Source organism: Chelonoidis abingdonii, chromosome 3 (assembly GCF_003597395.2).
Source record: "Chelonoidis abingdonii isolate Lonesome George chromosome 3, CheloAbing_2.0, whole genome shotgun sequence".
Lineage (NCBI taxonomy): Eukaryota > Metazoa > Chordata > Testudines > Testudinidae > Chelonoidis > Chelonoidis abingdonii.
Window position 1 is genome coordinate 135,681,587 of NC_133771.1, and position 27,250 is coordinate 135,708,836.

The window sequence follows — 27,250 nt, forward strand, 5'->3', positions numbered from 1 at the left end:
TAGCTCACTGGCTTGGCAGGGTATATTGAATTGGAAGGATTATGGAACACTCAGGGAAACCAGACCTTTGGCATGTCAACAGTGGTGAAGTCAATCAAGAGCCCTGGAGGAGACTGTGAATCTTGACCCCACCCACAGAGCCAGAGGTAAGGTACTATAGTCAGCACTTGCTGTGATCCTGCAGTGTTAGCTGTGAAATTTGGAGCAGAGATTTGCCAGTGGAAGGCCTAGCATCCCACCACAGAAAACAGTTCTTCTGGTGTGTCCCAATTTCATGCATTCAGGCCAAACAGTGGCATCAGGTTGATCAGTGCTGTTAGCCAGGAGTAATGCTTAGTTGGAGAATTAGTCACACAAGGATAAAAATGCAACTAAAAGGAGTGTGTCCTGAGAGAACCTGAGGAACCTGCTTTGCTATAGAGGATGAGAGCAACCTTGCAAAATTAAGACACATTCCTAACATATTGGATTAACTTTTGTTTTAGAGAAATTATAGTTCCTGGGTTAGAACCGAATGAATAGAGGTGGAGGGGAAAAAAAAAATCACAAAAATTTGAGACAAAGGAATTTCTATTCATCCATCTCTGCAATGCTTTCTGTGAATCTTTAACATGGATAGTGGGGAAAGATTTGAACCAAGACTTTTTAACCAACCCCCGCCTCCCAGCAAACTAATTATTAGGTGCCTTAGTAGCTGGGTGCCTGAACAGATATCTTGAAAGGGCCTGATTTTTCTGAAAAGTGCTGGTCACCTGTCCTCTGAAAGTCAGAGTCTTTAGGATTCCCTTCCATTGGAATAAATAAAATCACTGTTCACTTTTGGAAAACTTTGGTCAAGGCTTTTGTGGAGCCGTCACTATAAAATTACCTCCCGTCTCTGTTTTATAACTACAATAGTACTGTTCTGAAGTTAGTAATAACCTTAATTGTATCCCAAAGTGTTTCTGTGAATATAAAAGGATGTCTGCAACACTCAATTCCAAAGAACTCATTAAATTTGGACCATGGGCTTCTCCTGAAAAATAAGAACATCCTCTCTGAGTGCTTCAAAAACCAAATTCGATGTAAGCCTACTTTATATAACTACCTTTATGACCATGGAGCATAAGTTTATGGTTTCCAAGTAAAACAGGAACCAGGCACTGAAATGGCACAGGAAATGCTATTCTGCATGGAGTTTTAGATGTGACTAGAAGTAGAGATGCCAGAAATTTTATGAGAGAGCCTGTCCTGGTGAGATTCAAGCTCACTCATGAAGTTTAGATACTGCTGGTTGTGAACTGAACCGGTTGAGATTCCCTACTTAAGCACAGATTTGTGGGCTGCTTTTTTAGTTTGAAATAGAAATGACAGTTGGAATGGGCTCTGTATGAATGAAGCCCATAGGTGCTGAAAGTAAGGGTGCTGAGGGTGTTGCTGCACCCCCTGGCTTGAAGTAGTTATCATATACAGCATTTACAGTTGGATTCCATGGCTCTCAGCACCCCCACTATAAAAATTGTATCAGCACCCCTGATGAAGCCCTCTTAAATTTCCCTCTGAAGCAAGAATGTTACCACTGACTTATGAGTAGGGCCCTACAAATTCACAGTCCATTTTGATCAATTTGATGGCCAGAGGATTTTTTAATTGATCAATTTCAAGTTTTCAGCTGTTTACATCTGAATTTTCATGGCGTTGTAACCGTGGAGGTCCCAACCCAAAAGGTTGTGGGTCTGATCTGCCCCTTTTTTCCCCACACAGCAGCCCTGCAGGGGAAGGACAAGTCCTGTTCCTCCCCAGCCTGGCAGGGACTTGCAGCAAGGAGGAGGTCAGATTTCACAGGAAAAGGCTTATTTCACAATCTGGGACATGTTTTTCCATGGCTGTGAAATTGGTAGGGCCCTACTTATGAGAGCAGGACCTAGGAGTATTCAATCAGACTTCTTTTGAATTCTATAAAACTTCATTTTCTTCTGGACTGTAATAAAACATGTTAAGCATTTAATTAAATTTGGACCACACCATTGTGCCAGATGGTCTTAATTTTTATTGCTGCTATTGCCATAGCAACTGGTTGTTCTAAATTACAGCTTTTAAAAACTTCCACAAATTACATATGCCATCCTCTGCAAGTGGTGATACTAAATCTGCAGCCACCATATTGGTCACCACTTTATATTATGTAAGGAGGTGCTTCATTATTTTTTCCTGAGAGATGTGCAAGATGGTTCCAATTGTCTTATGAAAAGAGCAAAACAGCTGCTTGAGTCTTTTGCAAGCTTACATGAGCCTAAGAAAAGGCTGCACTTAATTACCTCAGCAATCCTAAGAATAGTAATGTATTGGCTAGAGCAGCTGTGTACTACTGCCCTCTGCTGAGGAGAATTAAAATGGCCTTTCAGTGAGTCATAGACCCTATAATGCTAGCAGCTAAAGGAAGTTCTTCTCTAGGTTAAGGGATTGTGCTATTGGAGCAGCAGCATCAGAGTTCTAATCCCACTGCTGCAGTGATGTTCTCAATGGCACATAGTGACAACTAAAATCCTAGGTAGTCACAGACTTGTTAAAGAAAGTTTCAGAGATAGTGGTAGCAAGAGGGTTTTTAGCACATATATATATATATACTTGTCCTACCTCAGTGCAGAGATCTCTTTTTCATATTCATTCCAGCCATTTCTATGATTTGAAATTCCAGTGGTTGAGATCAGAACTGGGAGATAACACAGGATCCATTAGATAAGTCCTCCTCTAAACTCAAATAGCTAAGTTGATGTGTTTGGTTTTCCATTCTGACATTTAAAAAGCTCATGTCTTCTAATGGAAGAGTCACTGCTTCAGTCTTACTGCTGGGGCAACAGGAACAATTATATTTTTATGTAAAAATGTAATGCAGCTGTAGTTTTTTGTTTTTTTTTTAAGTTATAGTTCTATGGTCTCCCAGTCTCATTTTTTTTTCTGGTTTTATAAAGCACTGTTTGTGAAATCTCAAGAACCAGTTGCCAATTTTTTTCTGCTCTTTGGATCAGTTCATGAGCACTATTGATTATTTTGTATTACCATAGCACCTAGGAGCCCTAGTGAAGGACCAGGACCCCACTGTGTCAGGTGCTGTACAAACAGAAACCTCCACACAAAAGACTGCCCCTGCTCCAAAGAGCATACAGAATTCCAGACCGACAAAGGCAGAAGAGATGCATAGTATGTAACAGCCTCTATTCCCCTTGATCAAGTGGTTTGATTTTTCATATTCTTTATTTGCTGAAGGATAATAGTTGAATAAGTAGATTTTAGACTCTAAAATGTAGGTCAGAGTTCTCAGCTGACAGACCTATTTTGTTTTACCTGAAATAGCAGCTTTGGGTTGCTGTAGTTTAAGTGGAATACACAGACTTAAGTGGATCAGTCTAAGTATAATATACACACAGATGTGTGCGCTCTCATTCCCTTCATATAGTCAAAACAAAGCCTGGAGAGATGGTGAGGAGATCTGGATTTAAGATTTCCTGGATTTTGTAAAGCTCACATCAGGAAGAGGACATTGCTTTGCAATATAGACCATCTCAATACTGAAAGATTTGACTCTTGGCCAAAGCTGGATTTGATCCTTTAATCCAGTTGATCAGCTGTTTGATTTGGGGATTTCTGACTAAATTTCCTATGCAGAGTATCTCTCTTCTGATAGCAAGAAATTCTACTAGTATATGCTCTTTAAATTAATCAGATGAATGGAAGTTTTAACCCTCTGATATTTTTCTTATCACATACACATACTCAACACAAGCTAGGTACTGTCGTTATTAACGTGTATTAAGTGATTTGGTTATTCTGACATGGCTACATTGATTGCTAGAGGTGAGACGTGTCTGGGTTTCACAACATATGAATTTACTTATGGGTCCCTTTACTCATCCCTTTGTCATGGATGAAGGAGGGTAGCATTGATGAGCGTTGATAAGATTGTACTGCGAAGCAGTTGTAGGCTAAGTTGTCATCTGCTAGCACCAAAAGCTGCTAGGATTAAAAGCACCATGGGGGTCATTTCAGACAACTTAAATTGGAAAAAAGGCTTTGGCCTCCTTATCAGTGTAGTTAAACGTGGAAGAGAGTACGTCCTCCATGACTCCCTGGGAGGAAATGTCACAACCTAATAGATCTCATTGGTGGGAAGCTCAGCTACTCAGCCTATATTCTCCCGTTTCTTTTCATTTTAATTATATCCCGGTTTATCTTATTAAATCACGTGGAGAACTGGCTCTCTGGACTCATATTGAATGCATTTCTTCCCAGAGCCTGAAAAGAGAGTGTGGTCCTGGATACCACAGGGAAATCCTCTGCCACTGGCCAACGTGTGTATCTACTGGCTTAGTTTTAGGACCAGTTCTTCCTCCAGTCAAATAGGTCAGACAGCCCACTGTCATTTCCTTCTAACCCTATCGGATGGTTTGCTGATGGGAACTTATTCTCTTTCACATGCAGAGATTTATTGCTGCGGATTGTTGAGTTCCAGGAAAAGTGACTGCACAGGCCTTCCTCCATCAATGCTGCATAACCCAGACGCTCCTCAGTCCAGAGGGCAGTACAGAATAAAGATGAGGGGAAACATGTCCCTGATCTGCTGGTACAACAAGGGGCATTTTCGTTTTCTCACTAATGCCTATTCTCCAGTTCAACAAGGTGAGCAGTCAGTAGTATCGCTATCTGTACAGTGACCATGTTTTTCAAAATAGATGACAAGACAAGATAGGACACTTATTTAAGTTTGATAACCCCAGACAAGCAGCTTGATAATTATCCGAGATAAACCGTAGCATTAATGATAATTTCCATTTGTGTTTGCTCTTGTCCATAAAGTACTAGTTAATCTACATTAGCAGTGGCTAAATGTGTTCTGTCTGCAACTGATGTCTTCTCTGCATAAAGTTAAAAAAGCTTACTAAAGCTACCAGCTAATAGTTACTCCTTTTGCTGGCACAGGAGAGAGCTGTTCCTTTTTGGTGTTATACACGTCCCAACTGACCTGTGGTCATGCAGAGAGTTGTAACGAAGGTTAAAATCCTATATGTAACAAAGTGTCTCATGGGATAATTGCATGATAAGTCTTTGTAAAGAGTAACTCCTAAATGCATACAATATTTTGGACCGATAAAGAACCATACTGAGTATTAAAATTTTGACCATATTCTAGAATTAGTTTCTCCTATGGATTTAAAACAGATTCATCACATACAAATGGCTTTTGTCAAGAGTCTTCCTATTGCATACTAAACTGATTGTGCAGCTGCTAAAAAGAAAACCAGAACAGCCAGAAGTATATTTGGGAGTGTGAATAGTTTCTTGAAGACTCAGCTGAAATTGATCTTACTAGGAGAGGGTTTTTTTAAGGTACAAAGATTTTTAGGCATAATGTAAGTTTTGAAAAAATATTTACAAAAATCAACATGAAAGGACATTTTTAAAGAGTAGTTTGTCCATTTAAAATCTCTTGTAGTTCTATTGTCCAAAGTGAGTAAAATACAAAAGTCAAATTATAGTTGAAAAAGATTGTTACATATTTACAAATGTAAGGTGCTACTGCTTACAAAGGTAACTTGGTGCTTAAACCACATTCTCAAAAACTTGTACAGAATTTAAGGTATTCAGGTGGTAGTTAAGTGTTGCATAGGCACACCGTATGGCTAAATGTCATAGGAATTGGGGATTCATTTATCAGAATTCACCGCACATCCTAACCTTTTATGCAGTGAGCTAGGGAACTGGACGATACTTGGAATGCTATTGTATGTCACAAGGAAACATTGATTTAACTAAAAAGAGCAGATAACTTGAAAGGGTTGGTGTCTTAGGGCTGATTCTAAAACCATGAGAAAGAAGTTACACATTAGTAGTTCGATTGAAACCCATGGAATTATATAAAGTTACTATATGTTTGCAGAATCAGACACCAGCAATACAGAATTAGAGCCTTTCTAATAATTCAATTTAAAATTTAAGGTCTTAAGTTCAAACTAATTTATGATCATTATGTTGTTTGCTTTTTGCATGTTAGCAAGTTTGGATAATGCAACTGGAGTAATTAAATCAAAGTCAAGTCAATCAGCGTCATCTGGTTCTCATGCACTAGCACAAAGCTGCTGTCTTTGGCTACAATTACTAAAAAGATTTTTCTTTTCTGAAACTTGTATGTGTTTGTAAAGGTGGTGGTGACTGTTAAGCTTTACAAACAAAACAAACTGGTTGAATGTCCCTTTAACAGAAGCAGAGCAGACAGACAAATTTTACACATGGGTGTGAAAATCTGCACGTTTAGGACCCATCTCAGCATAAAGTCACACACTGGTACGTAGATGAGGCTAGAACCTCAGCTGGTAAACTCATGTAGTTCCATTTACAGAATATGGTAATGATTTACAAAGTTTAGCCTCTAAGGTATGCAAAATATTTCAAGTACGTGTTCACTAAAATTCTTCACAGGGATTCTTGATAAAGAACATTAAACAAATAGTAGCAAATTCAGAGAAAATGTGAGATATAGGCTAGGGAGAAAAGATAAAGGCTTTAGTTGAGATTTGAGAAAGGAGGGAGATTCATTGAGACTGGTAGAGGGCCAGATTGCCAGGTGGTGTAAATTGGCATCTCTCAGTTGAAGTCAATGTAGTAATGCCAGTTTATGCCAACTAAGGATCTGGCCCAAGAAGTCTCTTTCCAATGTCAGGGGCACAGAGAAGTCTCTCTCACACACTGTGGCAAGACTGCAGTAAAGCCAGTGTTGAGCACGTGGATCGAGTGGGAAAGGAAGGAGGGAGACACACGTCAGTGATGTAGACTGGAATAAGCACATGGAAGGCAGTTTTGAACCGGAGCTGGAGATGAGTGGGGGCCAGTGGAACAGTTTGAGAATGGAGCCACGTTGTCACGCTTTCTGCATTAATAGTAGGCAGCAGCTTACTACACCCAAGGGGACTTGAGAAGGAAGTTGCTATAGTAAGGACAAGAGCAAGCTCAGGCGTAGATGAGAATTTCAGCAGAAGTAGAGGCAACAAGAATTAACCTTGTTACTTACTTTACATAAAATAAAAACAGAGGAAGGGAATCTCACCTGTGTCCTGTATGACTTCAGCAATTTACACCAGTTGATTTTGGCCCTAAACTTCCAAATACCCTTTATGAAAATTCACTGATGAGTCTGGTGGGGAAAAACATTGTAGTAGAATTATGCTTCAGACCTTTTAAACTATGGAAATTCAGGTCTATGCATGTTCTTACATCACGGGACTGAGGATTCGTTAGAGGATATCTGTACAGCACTTTGAACCTGCAGTGCTCTGTTCACCCCTATGGGTGCACACACCCCAATAACAGCCCCTGCACACCACAGAAGATGCAAGCTGCTCCTAATATTATCAACCCCCTGTTCAAAAATCATGAGTTGGGAATTGGCTAAAACAAAACAAAAAAAAACACAAACATTTTGGGTGGTTTTATTTGCCTTCTGGTGGCTGAGCTTTAGCATACGATTGGGTCATATTTTCAAGCTTCTCTGTAACCATGGCTCATTCCCCCCCTCCCTTTCCAATAAAAGCTGAGATTCTCACAATCACATAATGCCAGGAGCTGGAGCATTAAGGGAAAACCACCACACACACGATTGTAAGAGTTGGGATTTAAAAACAATCACGCGAGTTAGCAGCACGGCCCTCCTCTCTCCATACTCCAGGAAAGAACAAGCAGTATCTGCAGCACAGTACTTCTCTGTGAGCTCCACCAGGGGAAGGGCAACATAGGAGCCCTGTTAACAAAGACACCTTGGTGGGGCGGGGAGGCTCTGCTGAATGAGCACATCATCATCCGAGTATCCTGGCACTGCCACCTCTCAGCCAGCGCTATCTGCTGGAGCACTGTTGACCAGAGGGGCTCCCAGGGCAGTGCCAAAGGTTTGAGCAATTTGTGTCACCCGAACCTCTTTCTGGGGAACCTTGCTGGGCCCCCTCCTACCAATGGCCCAAATCAAGCCTGCGAAGTGCTACAAGATAAACCTATCCACATTCCAGAAATTGAAACACTTAAATGGAAAATAAGAGGGAGCACATGGTGCTATGTAGCTGTAATCACACATTTTTAGTGAAAGTGAATGGTGGAAGGCAAATCAAAGGAAATTTTGGAAGCCAAAAAAAGTTTCACCAAACACACCTGCACTGAACAGATCTCCTTATACTTTCTGACCTACTAGGGGAAAGATATGGAAAGACAATCTTGTCTTCATACAGTCAACCAGATCTTTCAGGACTATTCCATCAAAGAAAAAAAATAAAAAACAAACACCCTTGCTGAGTATGTTGAGGGCAATAAGAAATATTGGTTTTGTTAGCTTTAAGGGTCCCCCCTTTGCCCACCATGTTCTGTTTACACCTATCATACATCATGCTCAACTCTAACATTTGGGACTCATTAAAATCTGTCATTCAAAGGCTTTAAACAAACAGTCATATGGATCAGTCATAAATATGACACTTAGTAGGGGCTGCGAGTCTTCGATTCAAAACAGGACCTACCACGTAGGGTGTCATAGGGGACGTGTCAGAGATAATGGAGAGAACTGTACTTCTAGCCAAAAGAATTTAACTCTCAAGTTCGCAATCAAAACATGAGTAACAATTTTGGTCTGGATGTCTTATGAAGTAATTTAATGGTTTAGAAGATTCAGGAAAGACCAGAGAGCCAGGAGGAGTCTGGGATCTCATCCAAACTGAGACAGTGACTAAAAGTGGGACCAAGCACAAGGCACCTTAATCCTTTGTGTCTCAGTAACTTCAGCCAAGCTGAGCTGCCTTCCAGGAGGAATTAGGATAGGAGACAGTGAAGGACAGGGTTCCATTGTGCTAGGCACCATGCAGAGTGAGGGAGACAGTCCCTGCTTCAAAGAGAGTTTACAGTTTAAATATACCAGACAATCAAAGCCTAAGGGAAAAGAATAGAACACACCTGCAGAGGGAAAGGAGGGGCACTACCACCAGTGGGTGTGGAGTGAAGCAGGTGCCTACTTCATTTTCACAAGACATTACTTAGGTACCTACTCCACCTGACTTGAAGTGGCTGGTTACTATTCATGAATCCCTAAGCTGAACTTGGCATCTCCCTGCAGTCCAGATATAGGCCCCCATCTCCAAGAAAGGGGCGGGGATTCACACCAGCCCTCTCATTGATATCTCCCATTAGGTAGCTTAGGCTGCACTCCACCTAGCATGCTGGCTTTTGTGGATCACATTCTTAGGTGCCTAGGCTCCCTATGTAATGAATGGGACGAGAAGTGCCTACCTCAGCTTTGTGGAGTACATTGTTGTTCTGGGCACCTAGAAAAAAAAAATCACATGAAGTTAGGCACCATGATGCTGAGGATTGCAACACCCTAACCCCTCCATGGACCCCACCCTAAATGTATATGAAGAAAATACCAGACTCCATATCAGATTCCTGCTCCAAACTGACCTTCAAAGCCCCCAAACCTGTTGCTGCTTGGCAAATTGTATTGCTCCTTTGCTGAGCAGCAAAGGATGTGTCAGTGTCCCTATTTGAAGCAGAGCTCAGTGACATGGAGTCCAGTATTTTCTTAGTATGGTTTATTTACAAAATGTGCACAAGTCCCATTTCCTTGGGCACTGGATGGTAATAGAGCACAGACAAGTGCCTCCTGCAGAAACTTCATATGAGACATCTGGAAATAAATTACAAATGCTTCTCTGACTCTTCAGCCCATCACACCAGGCAGGCCTGGACTAGGTTTCTAACCAAGTGCCCCATGAACTTTTCCATTCTCCAGACCACTGGTCTCATCAGTTTCCTCGCAGGAGAGAGAGAGAGAGAGATCTGGATACAAATGCAGTAGCAAAGACAGGGTGGAGGCAGTACAGCTGGGAAGAGGGGAAGTGTCTCACCTCAAGGATGAATCATGGTGAGGCAGGTGGTATCTGCAGCATATGACATCAGCCTAAGACAGTTTGCAGCCGTATCTGGCACCAGCTGTTTTGCTTGCAGTGCTCCCTGTAGACTCCACTACCTTAAGGCTTACAACTGCAACAGAGGTGATTATCACATCCCATGGTAACCACTGCTCTTCAGTACCTGCTAGTGTCACAGTCCATGAAGAAGGGCTAGGCAAACAGTACACACTAGAATCCAAACCCACAGCAGTCTGTCCCAGTGAATCAAACTGAACTTTTGCAAGTTTGAATTTAGCATCTCAGCAAGCTACTGGTGCATCAAGAAGCAATCACACCACATGAAGGCTGACCAACAAGTGCCCCACCATGAAGGGCCCTAGCTGGAGCTCGGGAAAGAGTTCAAGTTTGTGTTTTGACCTCTTTAAAAAAAAACAAAAAACATACCTCTCTCTTGCATCACCCACACAGCTGCTTTGGCATGCACATTACTAGCAAGGTCTATGATACAATCTTTCAGGTTCCAGTTGAGAAGAGGGGTGGGGGAAGGAAAGTAAATTCAAGATCAACAAGGTTTATTTTCAGCATAGAACTTTAATGATTAATGGAGTCTTGCTAGTGCTGGCCCACTAAGTAGCTGATCTCAAATCCCCTTTTCAGAAAGTGTATTGTAGTTGGTAACACTGATGCTAACACAAACAGTTAAGATTCAACAGCTGTGTTTTGTTTTGTTTTTTAATCGATACAGGAGTTATAATTAAGAGAAAAAGTGGCGAGATCCCATGCCCGTTGGCAGTAGAAGCTTTTGCTGCTCATCTTAGCTATATCTGCAAATATGACGACAAATACAGCAAGTAAGTGGGTGAATCCCATGTTACTGGAACATCTGAACCTTTCTTAGATTTCGAGAAGAGACTAGGAGCATGATCCTGCCCTCCTTAAATTCAATGCCAAAACTCCCTTTTACTTCAAAGCAAGTGGAATCAGGCTCTATAGCTTTGCACATGCTTTTCCTAAGGGGAGCAACCTGCACTGCTGACCATTATCTTGGGAATGTGTGTAGGAGTTAGATATGAACAAACAGTTCTGATTAAATTCAGAACATCCTTCCCTCCCCCCTTCACATCTTGCATAATTCAGCAAAACTGGACCAGATCCAGAACAACACTGCGATACTCCTGTCTGTCCATTCGTCAGCCAAAACACCACGAGAATTGCATCCTTGGAGTATTTAAATAACATAGCTAGAGAGCTGTTTGAGAGAGAAGAACCAAGGTGGTGGAGGATCCACATTAGGTTTGGGTTTAGGGCCAAACCAGCATGTCTGGTGAAGATACAATGCCCACGGGAGAGAGCTCTCCTGTTGGCATAATAAAACCACCTCCGCAAGCAGCAGAAGCCATGTTGGTGGGAGTTACACTAGCGCTTAGGTCGGTGTAACTTGTGTTGCCCAGTGGGTGGAATATTCACACCCCTAAGCAATATAAGTGGTAGTGTAGACATAGCCTAACGCTACCAGGAGTTTCTACTGCCTTCCAACACACTGTCAAGTCACCAGCTTCACCGTGCTATAATCCAGCTGCTCCCAGGCACCAGGGAATAGTTACTGCAGCTTTGGTTCAAGTCATAATTACAAGAGATTGTTTCTTTGCTATAGCTGCCCTCTCTATGTTGTCTACGCTTAGTGAGCGTCAGCTGCAGGACTCTCCATAATTAGCAGCCTCAGCACTTCCCCTGGAGCTGGGCAGGTCCTTTCATAGATTCTTAATTCCCTCCTTGCTCTGTCTGGGGCTGTTTTTGTATCCGTGATTTTTGGATATCTTTGCTTACGTGGTCATTAGAAAAACCCTGTTCCTTACCTGTGCTACTAACAGCACCTTAATCAGCTGTATACAAGCTTTCTTGCCATGGACAAGTAGCCGTCTTCCTGTGGGTTAGCAAAATTATGTTTTTGCCCTGATAATCCTCATGGCAAGAGTACCTGGGTAGGTTTTGTGCCTCACTTGGCAAATTTACATGACTGTTTTGTTAAGGCTGCATGACTAAGGGAGACTTCTTTAAAAATAAACTTTTCACCATTTAGGCAGTTTGCTTAGTGCTTTTTGCTCAGCTTGGAACTGTCTATTTCGGATCATCATCGATGTATTTCCTTTCTGGTTGTACACTGGATCACAGGCGTATTTGGGCAGATGACATTCAGTGAAGCAGAGTTATGGCAGCCCTTTTACAAGCTATATTTTATTACACTTGTGCATGGGATGGGATCCATGAAAACTGTTAGGTGCTTAAGTCGCAGGCTGAGCTGCACAAGTCCCAGTCTTGGGTCCACTGTGAGCCACAAAACTTCCACTGAACCCTATAGCTACCTAAACTCACTTGGCGCCTAAGTTTCTGCCTCTGGGCATGCAGGCCGGTACCTCCTTCTAGGCAACTACCTAAGCCCTAGAGTAAATCACAAACCAGGAAAAGACAAGCATTCAACCATCTAAGTCACATGAGGCACCGATCTGATAGGTGGCCTCTGAGCACGTATGTTGGATTGGGTCCCATTCAAAATCCAGCCAAAGAAAGAGGCAGCAAGCTTGTAACTTTTAGTCTAGTAGTTAGAGCATGCACCTGGGATATCGAAGCCTCAGGTTCAATTCCCTCCTCTGCCCGGGGCTTAGCACACCCCTGCCATTGACATCTCCTAATGTCTATCTTAGGCCACTCCCCACCTAGCATGCTGGCTTTGTAGATCACATTCTTAGGCACCGCTCTCTCCCTATTCGTTGTATAGGGAGCGGAGGTGCCTAACTCAGTTTTGTGGAACAACACTGATATGCTGATTTTCTAGGAGCACAGAAGTTAGATGCCATAGTGTTCAATGTTGCAATACCCAAGCCCCTGTATACTACCACCAGCCAAGCATTAGGTCTCAGTAATATAAGGGTTAACAGAACAGTTCTGCACAATGACAACAATGGGCGAGGTGACTGAATGGGCCCTCTCACATCTCTAAGGTCTGTCGCTTTCAAATACACATGCGGTTTCTCACTAGGCAGGAAGTCAGTAAAATGTGCCATTTTTAAAATCAAAGGAACTGGATTCTGGATAAATTCAAACTGCATCATGGTTTGGGTCCAACACATAAAAGAATGCTTACTAAGCCCATAAGCGTTCTCCAGGCTCACAGCAGCTGGTGCTGTGCAGCAAATCTGGACCTCTGGGCTTTTGCTGTTTTAGCTGTTGGACCTGGTTGCAATTTGGGGCTGAACCTCAAGCTGTTTTGAAAACTGTAACCAGAACATGGCTCTTAGAGCATTAAGCACTCTCTCTGGGAGTTAGTACAGCAGGTACTGAGGTGCTTAACTCCCACTGATTTCAATGGGAGTTTGGCACCTAAATACCTTTGAGGAGCTGGACCAAATGCCTCATTGTTGAGTATTATAAGGGTAAGAGCTGCCTGCTGAGCACTATTTGGGGAACTTGTTTGGGAGAGAGAGGCAAACTAATATATTACCATGTTGTATGTTACTGCAACAGTGGACTCCATTTTGGGCATCTCATTGCCAAAGATATTGAGCAACTGGAGGATGTTTAGAGAAAAGAAATTAATGTCCAGTTAATCCCTCTGTCCCAATGATAATAGAAATTGGCAAGGCAATGAATAATGGGGCAAGAGTCCAAGTCTACAAGTATATGAAGGACGTGAACATCAGAGTGTGTGATTATTTGGGGTGGTACAAAGGGATGAAATAGGATTGATGGCCTGAAGTTAACTGAGGGAAAATTTAGGCTAAATCTCAGGAGAAAGGTTTCCTGACAGTGAGCTATATTAAGCTACAGCATAGGTTGCCAAGGGAAGTGGTGGAAGCTCCACCACTGGGCACACTGAAAACTGGATGGAGACCGAAGGTACTGAAGTGACCGATCCTGTACTGCTAGGTGACCAAAACAGGCCTTTTCCGTCGTGCATTTTTTTTGCCCAGATGATGTGATCTATTGGCAACCCTGGAGCTAGGACTTTCTGATGAGGGAAGAAAAATGCAAGATACAGACAACTGAAAATTGCACCGAAAAGGGAGAACTAGAGACTCTCTCATAACTTTACTACAACGAAGAGTTATTGAACATATTGTTGTACATGTCCCTTAAGACAGTAACAATGAACAGCTGGCATATCTTCCCAATAAGAGCTCCTGGGCCTGCAGAACGTCTGGGGTCGCTTCTTGCCTCCCAGCAGGGCACACGTAGAAGGGTTGGAATGTTGATTATCTTTTTGCTCTCTTCTCCTTTCACAGGTATTTCATTTCTCATAAACCAAACAAGACCTGGCAACAAGTGTTCTGGTTTACCATCAGCATTGCCATAAACAATGCCTACATCATCTACAAAATGTCAGATGCCTACCACGTGAAAAGGTACAGCCGGGCACAGTTTGGTGAGAGACTTATAAAGGAGCTGCTGGGCTTGGAGGACACCTCACCTTCTCATTGATGCATTATTCCTTGTGGCTTAGGTATGGGGTGGAGGGGGAGCAGAAAAGGAGATCACTGCTCTGGAATGTCAAAGCAGGGAACTCATGACATCACCAATGCCGCTCCCTCTAGGAAAGTGACAGTGATGCCAGTAGAGGGGCGGAGACTTTGTTAAAAGTAGCAGCTGGCTGTTGAGTGTCCTACAGAGAGAGCCACAGGAAAAGTCAACACACAACTGCATCTGTGAATGCTCTGCGGGTACCTGTCCATCCAAAAAGATTTAAGTTAGTAGCCATTTGTCTGCCATATCTGTTGAACAGGGTCGTCTTGTAAGGCTTCCATAGGGCTCACCATGAGCTTGCCACAAAAGGATGTAGCTCAGTGGTCCTAGGTGGGCATTACCAAAATTTTGCCTTGTCTGGAGTTCTTTAACTGTGGGACAAGCAATGTTGTGTCATGGATAACAATGCCTGGCATCTTGTAAGGAGTCATGACAGGGTTAAAATAAAACAACATATTTATGTTCTTCACAAGTATATTGACAGATTGCTTGTTACAGGCAAAGACAACAAAAAGATAGAGTAACAGTTAAGAATTTTTTTTATTAGTGTAAGGCAATCAGATTGCCGTATAGGAATAAAAAGTTTAGGGGAAAATTAAACATCTTGGAGAACCTTAAAAAAAAAGTCTGAGTGAAATTTTAAAAACTATAGGGAAAGCTAAATTGATGCACATAGTTTAACAAATAAATGAAATAGTTCTGCCTGCCACCATAGCTTCCATATTGCTGGTGTGCAGGTGAGAATCTCAGAGTCTAACAACTAAAATAACTGTATTTTCCTTGATTTCAGTTGTAGCTTCAGGTTCTTCTAAGTGTTGCTTAAGATCTACCTTAATGGACTGTTTTACTTAAATTTCTATGGATGTTTTTCATTTCCCTCCCCCTTTTTTAAAAAAAAATATCAAGACAGATTCTTCATCTTAGATCTTCATTTCCTATTATCACACATTTGGCAAGCAAAAAATAGTTCACCGATAGCAGTGCATTTTGCGTTTTCACTGTTGGGTGTTCTGTAGGAATCCTTCTTGGAATTTGAAATGCGTCACAGTAGCTGTATTTTTGCAAATTATATGTTTAGAAAAATAGTGTGTCATTGTAAAAAAACTGTTCAGATGCAACCAGACGTTGACAGCACTGAAGCAGAACAAAACCCAAATGCTTTCCTTGTTTTGAGTGACTCTCTGGAAGCTAGAACCATTTGGAATTAGTGCAGCCTGGTGCCACTGGCTAGTATTGACAAGACTCGGCTGAATGTTTTCAGCAGACTATTGAGTTCACTGCCACCAGGACGCTTCAGTGGGGAAAGCAAAAGGGGAGAGAGGTCTGAGAGCAGGGGACAAAAACTCAGCACTAGAGTAAAATACGGCTCTTCCTTCATCACATTACTGATTAAAGCCACAACCCAATAAACTAGGAGACATACTACAGTTAAAACTTTAGTATGGTAGAACTTATGGGAATGCACTAATTTACAGGGCACAAATATGATGCAACTTCTCTTTGTGGCAATAGGAAAGCTCTCGTTGACTTTGATGAGAGTTTTACATGCTAGTCTCTGCTCATTTTAAAGGGCACAAGTAGTTGTCCCAAAATTTGGATTTTGTTTGGAGAAAAAAAAAAGTTTCACACAAACTTTACTTGCCAGAGAGAGGTTTTCATTAGTTAAGAAGCGTTTGTTTTTAAATTTTCTACTGTTTGTGTCCCAGAATACAACTGCCTCCTCCTAGTATAGGAGACCCTTTCAGTGAAAAGGGCCATAAAGGGAAGGTGGGTTTGAGCAGCCTAAATTCACTGTCCCTGGGGCATAAACGGGGAAAGATAAATGTTAGTTAGAAAAACACTCACTCAGCACCCCCTGGCGTTCTGAGAGATGTAGAAGAATTTTGAAATATGAGTTATCTTGCTTGTGCCCCATAATTGCCAGCAGGGTTATAAGAAGCAATAAATAGTTAGTAAGGCTCTAGCAGGGGCGGGGTGATATAATTTAGAAGCCCAAAGACAGACAAGATCATTCCCTTGGGCTGGGGGGTAAGAACTGTCTGTTTCTGCCAAATTCTTCCACTGCATAATGGAGTTTGCTTTTTCCCCACCCAACTTTCAAACGCAGCAGGATATTTGGCATCCAGACCTCATCTGATCTATACCTAGCCTCTGACTGAGACCTCCCCCTTTCCAGCTACCAGGTTGTGCAAGTCCAGTAAGTCAGTGCTGTGAAGATATTTCTCACATGCACCTCTCCCACCCCACCATGAAAAGAGTTGCTAAGGGGTGTGGGGACCATATAAAAAGGCATTCAGCTTTTTGCATGGAAGCCCTGTGGGGCTTAAAGGGGAAAATACATGTCCCCCCATAATCTCCCCCCTCATCACAATGATCTCTAAATCCACTCTCAGCCCTCTGGGAAGACAGACACATGCACAGTTCTCTGTAGGAGGAAGATCTGCACAGAGAGAGTCACCTCCATACAAAATTTTCTGGAATATTCCTCTCCATTATTAGGCCTAGAGCCACACTGAACCAATTAGCTCCTGTGCTGTATAGGGGCATCATTACACAAGATTCTGTGTAATAAAATGGAACAAAGCGTAGTAAGGAGCAATTGGACATATGGGAATAAGATGACAATATAGAGGTAGAAAAGTTAATGCAAACAAAAAGAGTATTGGAAAGGATATAGAACCTCAAGCTCAGGCTTTACACCAGTCTCTGATTAAGGATTAGGATGAAATCTTAACAGAAATTAGATTATCCCATGTTTGCCTACTATGGGGTTCTTACACCTTGCTCTGAGGCATCTGGTACTACCCACTGCCAGGGACAGGTTACTGGACTAGATGGACCTTGGGTCTGTTCCAGGCTGGCACTGCCTATGTATTTCAGTCTAATAGTTGTAAGAGTCTGATAGGCCATGCCAAGTGGTGCCACTTTATTCCCTACTCATTGTCAGCACAACGCTACATTTACATTCCAGCATTGGCTTTGCACATGGCCAGTCAAAGTGCAGGAGTTTTAACAGTTTCATCACATAGATGTTTTTGCTGCTGTGTGCACAGCATGAATTTGCTTTCTAGTGTTATCACATCAGAGCACCATCATGTGATACTGTTGTTGTAGACACCCAAAGAGATTTCAAGACCTGTTTTGTTTGCAGGGAAACCAAGCTCAGTCTCATAAAAATTGAGGTAATCAGTTTACCTAATACTACGCCGTAGTTGGCAGAAATAGATTGATAGAGTTCTAATAAATACCACCTCTCTCAAAGACCAAATATTCGAATAAGCTGCCTAAAGCACGGCATTGAAATCCATTTTCAGAGGTGCTCAGAACCCACCACTCTCAACCTGTGAAAATCAAGCCCTTGATTGTAATGTCTGACTTTAGCCAACCACGTTTGAAAAATATTGGCCTAAACTATCATGTAAAGAGTAAATGACATGCTCATTGTGCCCTGTAACTTCAAAATTTTGCCAAAATTTATTCTGAAGAGTTGGTGCTAGTTACATTGCTAGAATTACCAAGAAAAGAACATTGGGATGAGATCTGGTTGGAACTTTCATAAACGGATAGCTTCCCCACAGCAACCGTCTGATCAGAGCAACTTTCCTTCCTTTGTCGCAGTGCAAGAACATTGCTGAGAAAGGATGTTGGAGGATTGGGCTCATCCTGAGTATCTCCCATAAGGACTGAGTGCCCCAACTCTCACAGATAAACGGTAGCTAAAGACTTTCTGCAACTCACAGGAGGTCCTCAGCTCTTTATAGTAGTAAACCCTAGACCAACTAGATGTGTTATACCTGTTCTCTCGGCGCTTGGGCCTAACATAGGGTCTGATGCAAAACCATTTTGCAGTCTTTTCAGTGATATCAGTGGGTGAGGCCCATCTACTACAACAATTGCTTTTAAAAATAAATAAATAGTTGGAATATAGTTTCCCACTGGCTTGTTCTGCTCACCATACAGATTGTGTGAGCTAAAATTTTTACCAGGTACTAGTTTTACCTCAGGGATTGGCTCCTGAGTAGTTCTCCCTTGATTTGGTGTTGACAGGCCGATTACACAGTGGCTGACTGATTATTATAGGGAAGATGCCTTTCCCTCCTCCTGCGCAAAGGAGAAAAACTGAGACAGAAATGAAGTATTGCTTTGCAGTGAGTTTCAATCCCTCCCCCAAGCGTCTCCCACAACCTTGAACCAGCTTCCTTAAGATGCCTAGAAAATCAATAAAAGAATAAGCCAACACACACACACACCCCACCCTGTATAAAATGACTAAAAGCTGGGTTTCACAGCCTGCAAGCAAAATTCACCAAAGTAAAACTTAGCTTATGCCAATAAAATGACTGTGATCCACTGTATCTTTCCCATTATATTTATCTGGGAGGAGGAAGGATGGGGGATATTGTGGGGTTTGGTTTTGTTAAAAAGCATCTCACAATTTCCTCTTTAAATATTACAAAATCCTTTTCTTGGTTAAAACAATTTAGTGTCGACAGCAGTTCAGACTCAGTCTTTAGTCATTCTCCTGCTGTATATTAGATTTTGCGATTTCCCCCACCCAACCACAGAAATACATGGCTGATCCTTAGTTTCAGAAGTCACTAAAAGCAAAGGGCTAAGCGTCAGAGTATTGCAAGAACACTCTTGATGACAACCTTGTGACATTGCGTAAACATGGTTTGTGTGATGATGGCTTGTACCATCAGCTTGGGTATGGTTAAGTATCCTCAAGCCATTCTGGGTAAAGACCTTAAAGCTCAGCATTAATTAAAAACTGAGGGAAATGCCAACTACCCGAGATCAGCTTCTCTCTACCTCTGAGAAAGGAGACATTGAAAGTGGAGCAAATGGAAGGAGGGAAAGTTGTCCCTCTTCTGTTAAATTTGTTTTCATTTGGTAAACAATTCCTAGCATTGGAGATTTTGTTCACCACAGTATGCAGACTGCTTCAAAGAATTAAAGTCAGACAGTGTGATATGCAGACAACATTCTATGCACAGCACCTCTTCCAAGGAGTCTTCATGTCCTGTCAAGACATGTATTTGAAAAAAGGTTCATTACGGTGTGAAACATTTATATAATGTTCGCTGAAGCTAAAAGCCAGTGTCAAATAGCGTTGTTGTAGTTTGCTCCACCATGGAAAACTATTGTAAGCGCTCACTGGAACTCTGACCCTGTTGCTTTTTATCTCAGCTCATTTGTGCACTTGAAAAGAAAGGGAATGATTTAAAGAGAGATCTCTCTCCTGTTTCCCCTTTTGCTCAGTAGTTCTGGTTACATTCGCGCTAAGCATCTCTCTTCATCCCTGTCTCTCTTTTTCATTAACAGATATTTTAAGAACCCAGATTTCTCAGTGTCACTAAATAATTGATTCAGCGATATCATTTTTGGTTTCTTATACATCTCACAAAGGAAAGAGATTCCTCTGTTTCCATGGTTACACAAAGGGCACTGACTCAGAACCAGCATTTTCATTCCTGACCTCTAGCAACCCTTACTTTGTTCCTTATAACAGAGGTTTGTTCTTCTAACAGTTACCTAATGGATGCTTTTTTGAGTTGGCAGGTAATGAGGCCTCTGTTAGGGCAATTCTATGTTTCCTTTAGGTATGTGTCACATCAGGAGATGATTTTAGTGGTGGTTTCAGGAATACACTGCACTGTAATAACATTTTGCACTTCTATAATGTCTTCCATCTAAGGATCTTGAAGTGCTTTAGAATAGGAACATTAATTAGCCCCTCACTGTACCCCTGTGAAGGGGGCAGGAAGTATCAACACCGCCCCCCATTTACAAATGGGGAAACAGACACAGAGAGGGTAAGTGATTTACCCATGGTCACTCCAGAAAGTCTGTGGTAGAGCTGAGAAATAGACCCGATTCTCCCAACTCCCGGTCCTTAGGACTGCATGTGATTTTTTAGAAAATTTATAGTTTTTATTCATAGGCCCAGAGGTCAAACTAGATGTATTTAGTTTAGAAAAATACATGAAAGGAACTTAACAAGACCAGCCTTCCCCTCTAGAGTAGAGTAGAGACGACATGACTCAGTCACTTCACTAATTTCATTTCTCACAATGCATTGTGAGCCTCCGCCAAAGCCCACTGCAGTCACTGGCAAGATTCCCACTGAATTCAGTGAGCTTTAAACGAGACCTATGGACTTGACTGGGGGTGCCCAGAGCAAGGAGACAGAGGGTCTGTAATCCAGAGAACAACGTACAATGTAGTGCAACCCAGCCAGTAAGAGAAACAGTTACTAACAAATTCTCTCTAGTAAAAAATAAAAGTCTAGGTTAAATAGATCTCCCATCCTTCTCTGCTATGGAATTCCCATGGAACCAAAAGCTCATCTAAGTCTGAGCTCCAAAGAGAAAGCCAACAACATCCACAGAGCAAAGCAACTTTGTTGTAGCTTAGAAGGATATTTGAAAAGATCCCTATTCAATCTGCTCAAATGTAGTAAGAACTGTAAATAGGATTACGTTTCTCCTTGTCTAGGTTACAATGTAAGGCTATTCTCAAACCCCGCCCCCCCACCGTTTTTTGTTCACAGGATCATTAAAAAGAGAGATAGAAAGGCCTTGTTAGATCTAGTCCAGGGGTGGCCAAGCCTTGGCTCCTTGTATAGACACCACATGTGGCTCCTTGTATAGGCACCGACTCCGGGGCTGGAACCACAGGCACCAACTTTCCAGTGTGCTGGGGGTGCTCACTGCTCAACCCTGGCTCTGCCACAGGCCCTGCTCCCACTCCACCCCTTCCCATCCGCCTCCCCTGAGCCCTCACTCCTCCCCGTTCCCCCCCCCCCCCCAAGCCTGCTTCCTTCCTGCACCACGCAGGAAAGAGCTGGATTGGGGAGGGGAGGGAGGGTGCTGATCAGCAGGGTTGCTCGGTAGGTGAGAGGCGCTGGGGGCTCTGTATGGGGGCTGCTGACATATTACGTGTGGCTCTTTTGGCAACTGTACATTGGTAAATTCTGGCTCCTCCTCACGCTCAGGTTGGCCCACCCCTCCCCTGATTTAGTCCTTGGGAAACAGTGCAGAACTGGTGTGCCTTAGCTGATCTAATTTTAAAAGTGTTCCTGTCGGTTGGATTTCGTCCATGTTGCTTGGGAAACTGGTCTGTATGCTAACAGAGCTCCCTTTGGAAGCTTTTCCTGATAAGAAAATAGAGATATAGACTTTTCTTCTTCGAGTGATTGCTCATATCCATTCCAGTTAGGTGTGCACGCCGTGCGTGCACACTCGTCGGAAGATTTTTACCCTAGCAACTCCGGCGGGCCGGCAGGTCACCCCCTAGAGTGGCACGGCCATGGCACCCGATATATACCCCTGCCGGCCCGTCCGCTCCTCAGTTCCTTCTTACCGCCGTGTCGGTCGTTGGAACTGTGGAGCGCAGCATAGCTATCCTCCATGTCCCTAGCTTCTCCTTGTTCGTTGTTCTACTAGTTATAGTTAGAGTATATAATATTAGTTTTATAGTTATTTACTTGTTGTATATAGTTAGCGGGCTTGGGCTCTAGCCCTCCCCCGCACCCGGCTCATGCCTGGCTTGCCGGAGTTCAAACCATGCTCGGCCTGCAAAAAGCCGATGCCCACGAGCGATCCCCACAACTCCTGCCTAAAGTGCCTCGTGGAATCGCATATTTCCGAGAAGTGCCGCATTTGCGAGGCCTTTAGGCCAAGGACCAAGAAGGAGAGAGACCAGCGCTTAAAGACTCTCCTCATGGAAGCGGCGCTCAACCCTCCGTCCTCGGCACTGAGTGCCGATTCCACTCCGGCACTGGACCGCGCCAGGCCCGGCAAGACACCTCGGCACTGACCTTCCCCGGCACCAGGCCCCGACAAGAGACCTTAGACATCCTCCACTCCGGCCAAGCAGACTCGAACGGAGCGCCCAGCACCGATTCCTGCCGCGGCATCGATACCAGGAATTCTGTTGACTCTGGGCCCAGGAGGTCCATTGAGTCCGGCCCCTCACAGCTCCCCAATAAGATCCGGGGTCGAGCTAATGGTCCCATCGACGCCGGAGACAGTCTCCTCGGCTAGGGACCTTATAGCATTAACCGAGCCTGCGCTGCCTCAACCCCCGGTGCCTCCGGTGCGGGTTCTACAGTCTAAGGGCAAGCCAGTGGCCATGCAAGCGCCGTCTCTGGATTCGCCGAGCCGGCACCGATCCCCATCGCGGTCCCGACGCCGTTCCCGGTCCCGTGAGAGATCTCGATCAAGACGCCGCTCACAGTCCCGGTACCGCTCCCCGCAGCGGTACCGGTCGTACTCGCGGCGCAGGTCTTCATCACCCCAGTCCCGATACTCCCGGCACCGCTCCGGCTTGAGTCATCGCTATCGGCACCGAGATTCGAGAAGCCGCTCCCACCGTCGGCGTTCCAGGTCGACCTCCCGGTACCGAGCTGGTGGCAGGTCCCGGTCTCGATCGCGGCGCCGTTATGACTCCCGGCACCGATCCCCGGCACCAAAGAGGTCTCCGCTATCTGGAGCGAGGGACACATATCAGTCCCGTTCAGCTCCTCCCTGGCCGTCCCGCCAGCCGTCGGTCTCCTCGCAAGCTGACAGCACGTACGCCCTGGACACTGACAGGCCTGCTGCTCTATTCCATGAACCCCTACCTCAGGAACATGGACCGCAGCAGTGGGGATTCTGGACTCCCTGGGCGTACCACCAAGCCCAGGGCCCTCAGCAGATTCCCCCATGTTCAACTGTGTCTGAACACAGGGCTCCGGAGACCACATCGTCCCGTCCTCCCCCTTCCCTTACAGAGGAGAGGTCGTCTCACCTTCAGGACCCTGAAATCCCTCCAGAGTCAGACGCAGTGCTCCAGGCAGAGCCTCCTGCAGATCCTCCCTGGATGAAGCAGTGGCTGGAACAACATCCACCAGCCCCCCTCCGCTTGATCTCAGGGCACATCAGGACCTCCTCAGGCGTGTGGCGCTGAACATGAACTTACAGGCTGAGGAGGTCGCAGAAATTGAGGATCCGGTCGTGAGCATACTCTCTGCCGACACACCCACTCGAGTCGCCCTTCCTTTCATCCGGACCATTCAGGCCAATGCCACGACCATCTGGCAGTCTCCGGCGTCCGTTCCCCCCGCTGCACGCGGTGTGGAATGTAAGTACATGGTGCCCTCGAAGGGCTACGAATACCTATATGTCCATCCGCCCCCGTGTTCCCTCGTCGTCCAATCTGTAAATGAAAGGGAACGCCATGGTCAGCAGGCCCTGGCCCCAAAGTCTAAGGAAGCGAGACGCATGGACCTGCTCGGCTGAAAGGTCTATTCTGCGGGCGCCCTCCAGCTTCGGGTGTCCAATCAACAGGCTCTCCTTAACCGCTACATGTATAGCACCTGGGCGGCGGCAGACAAATTCAAGGAGCTGCTTCTGCAGGATGCACATCAGGAGTTCTCTGCGATCCTTGAGGAGGGCAAGAAGGTCGCGAGAACTTCCTTGCAGGCATCTTTGGACGCCGCAGATTCAGCCACCAGGACTCTAGCCTCTGGCGTTACCATGCGCCGCATTTCCTGGCTCCAGGTCTCTGGCCTTCCCCTGGAGCTCCAGTATACCATCCAGGATCTCCTGTTTGAGGGCCAGGGCCTGTTCTCGGACAAAACTGACCCTAGGCTGCAAAGCCTAAAAGACAATAGGGTCATTATGCATTCACTGGGGATGCATACGCCCGTCACCCAACGCAGACCCTTCCGGCCTCAGCAACAACAACCAGTAGGTAGAAATTATAATCCTCACTACAGGCCCCTACCCCAACCCAAGGCAGAGGCAAAGACTTCGCCAGACCAGCGAATAAAGAAATGCCTGCGTGGACAGACGGGCAACACAAGGAAGACAAAAAACAGAGCATACCTCACAAAGCCTTCCTCCGGCCCAATAACCACTTCGTTTTGGAAGAGTGCGCACCAGAGGGCGCTGTACCAGTTTCTATCTCACAGATTCAAACACGAACCCCTCCCTAATTTCCAACCGTCTTTCCTACCCGCCGTGTACCAGCTAACATCGGACCGCTGGGTCTTATGCACCCGTTGGAACGGATACCCACCTGCCACATTTGTTTCATACCACGCCACCTCCCGTCCCCTCCCATCGTACCCATTTTCAAGCGGACCCCCACACGAGCAAAACTCCATCCTCCAGGAAGGTAGCAAATGCTCCTTGTCCAAAGGAGCCCATAGCAGGAGGTGTCCAGAGAGCCGAGCGGGGCAAGGGTTCTTAATTCCCGCTATTTTCTGGAATCACCAAAGCCAAGAGAAGGCCTCAGGCACTATCTCGAACTGGGGGCACTCAACAGTTTACCTGGTAAAGTTGAGTTCCGTAATGGGTATCCATGGGGACCGTTATTCCCATTACTGAGAGACTGGTAACACCACCCTCGACATAGCAAAGACACCTAACTTCCATAAATAGACCATCTTCACCAAGCCCACAGGAAGGTTCCTTCGGTTGTTGTAACACACACCCATCAACTATCAATATCGCGGTCCTCCGGTCTCTGCCTCTCCTGCGGCCCCGCGGGTGTTCACCAAGTGTTGCTGTAGTTTCCGCCCACCTTCGCCGCAGTACCGGCATACATGTATTTCCATACCTCGACCGACTGGCTGATCCGAGGATCCTCAGAGACAAGTCCTATACTCACCTCTTCCCTTCTATCTCAGCACCTCAGGCCACGTCACTTGGTCAAGCGACTTTTCGTGAGCCTAGGCCTAATGCTCAATGTCAAAAAGTCAACACTAATCCCCACTCAAGAATAGAGTTTATCGGCGCACCTCTGGACTCCAACCCATCTAGGCCAAGAGCCGTTCTTCTCTTCTAATCGAGATTTCAAACCACTTGAAGCCATCATACGACGAACTGCAGAGCAGTGCCCTTGACCTAAATCTGCCTAGTCCTGATCTCATTCGGGCCCACATGGCCGGCCTGCACGTTTCTTGTCACGGGATGACGCTAGGGGCACCCACCTCGAGGCCGCTTGCCAGCCTCTCTCGGCTCAATGCCAAGCAGTCATCCCGTTCCGGACCAGGCATCTCTGGACACGGTTGTTCACACCAATATCCACCAGGCGATACGGTCTCTAGGGCCCACGTGCAGTGGATGCTAGTGTGATAGTAGTCTGTAGGGTGTGCGACAGGCACACCCGGTTCCATCTGCCCCATGCCTCTGGTGTCCCTGACAACAGATTGCCTTCAGACCTGGATGGGGGCCCACCTCGATATCCTGCGGACCCAGGGCCAGTGTCAGCCTATTGCGAGCTGAGAGCTCCTTACATCAACAGGTACAGGAATTGAAAGGGGCTCATGCCTTGCTCCTGCTGTCAAAACGATCTCCCGTCAACCAATCGAGGTTCAGGTCCGCTAGTTGTTTCGGTAGTTGCATCAGCGGACAACACAACACCTATGTATTATAGATGTAAACAGAACAGGGCAGCACACGAGGTCTATTCTGTCCCCTGTGTCAGGGAACCTGTGAAGGCTCTGGAGAACTTCTGTTCTAGCCCACTCCAATTACCTCATCGCGTCCTTTCTCCGGGGTTCGAAACAACCCTGTGCAAATCATCTGACGCAGATCTTCCTTTCACGCACGAGTGATTACCCTTCGCCCTGGACGTCGCCTCTTTTCGACTCCTTCGGAGGTGGGGATGTCCCTGGAATGGACCTCTTGCCGTCCGCGGAACAGGAAATTGCCAAGATTTTCTGCTCCTTCAAGGTCTCGAAACTGGGCTCAGTTGACAGACGCTTCACTTATTCCTTAGGAACGGCACACTGTTCCTAACGCATTCCCATCATTTCCGCTCGGATCACAAGTCGCTTCATGAAGGTGAGCGCAGGGACACAGGCCCAGCTTGATCATATGATAGCTCCAGCGTGGCCACCTACCAGCACTGGTTCTCCTAGCTGCTGGACTGTCCAATGGCCGACTATGTCCCCTCGCCTCTTCACTGAGCCTGATCACTAGGACGCACGGCAGGCCTCCGTCACCCGCAGACCTTCAGTCACTGATAATCACCTCACGGCGGCTCCTATGGCTGACACCGGTCGAAATGCGTTGCTCTAACCCCAGTGCGACAGGTGCTCCTGGAAGCATAGGAAACCCTCCATTAAAGCGACGTATTCGCCAAAGGAAGCGTTTCACATGCCTGGTGTGCGGATCGGAACTTCTTCCACACGAAGTTTCCATCTCTCAATATCCTTGACTACCTCTGATCCCTTAAAACAACAGGGCCTAGCAGTAGTCATCGCTATAGGGTTCAACTTGTGACCATTTCCAACCTTCCACCCAGAGGCGATGGGCCGCTCGGTTTTTCTCACCCAATGGTGACTAGGTTCCTTAAGGGTCCTGGAGCATCATTTTACCCCCACAGATTCGCCGCCCCGTCCCCACTGGGACCTAAACCTGTCTGGCCAGACTCATGCCCTCCCTCATTCGAACCATTGGCAACTTGCTCCTTCTATCTAATCTTCTCCTGGAAGACCGCTTTCCTGGTGGCCATCACCTCCGCAAGACGGGTGTTCGGAGCTCCGGGCCCTCACGGTGGATCCCCCGTATACGTTTTCCACAGGGACAAAGTACAGCTGATGACCGCACGCCTGCCTTTCTCCCTAAGGTGGTCCTCGGGCCTTTCACGTCAACCAGGAGATCTTCCTACCTGTCTTTCTTCCCGAATCCCCATTCGTCTCGCAGGGAGCAACAGCTACACCATTGAACATCCGTAGGGTGCTCGCCTTTTATATAGAGCGAAACCAAAAGCCGTTCCGCAAAACCCCCCAATCTTCGTGGCAGGTGGCTGATTGTGTA

General features: G+C 45.2%; 1 protein-coding gene and 1 long non-coding RNA gene across 2 annotated transcripts in view; both read left to right on the plus strand.

Annotated features, from left to right (window-relative positions):
- Window positions 1–15,173, plus strand: part of PGBD5 (piggyBac transposable element derived 5) — an 87,593-nt gene extending 72,420 nt beyond the window's left edge. The window contains exons 5-7 of the mRNA XM_032806401.2: window positions 4,459–4,656; window positions 10,663–10,768; window positions 14,198–15,173. Of these exons, the coding sequence (XP_032662292.2) occupies window positions 4,459–4,656; window positions 10,663–10,768; window positions 14,198–14,393 (500 nt within the window). The 3' untranslated portion in view covers window positions 14,394–15,173. The remainder of the gene's footprint in view (window positions 1–4,458; window positions 4,657–10,662; window positions 10,769–14,197) is intronic.
- The window catches only part of LOC142046593 (uncharacterized), a 782,351-nt gene that overhangs the window by 300,404 nt on the left and 454,697 nt on the right, over window positions 1–27,250 (plus strand). The gene's annotated exons all lie outside the window — the stretch shown is intronic.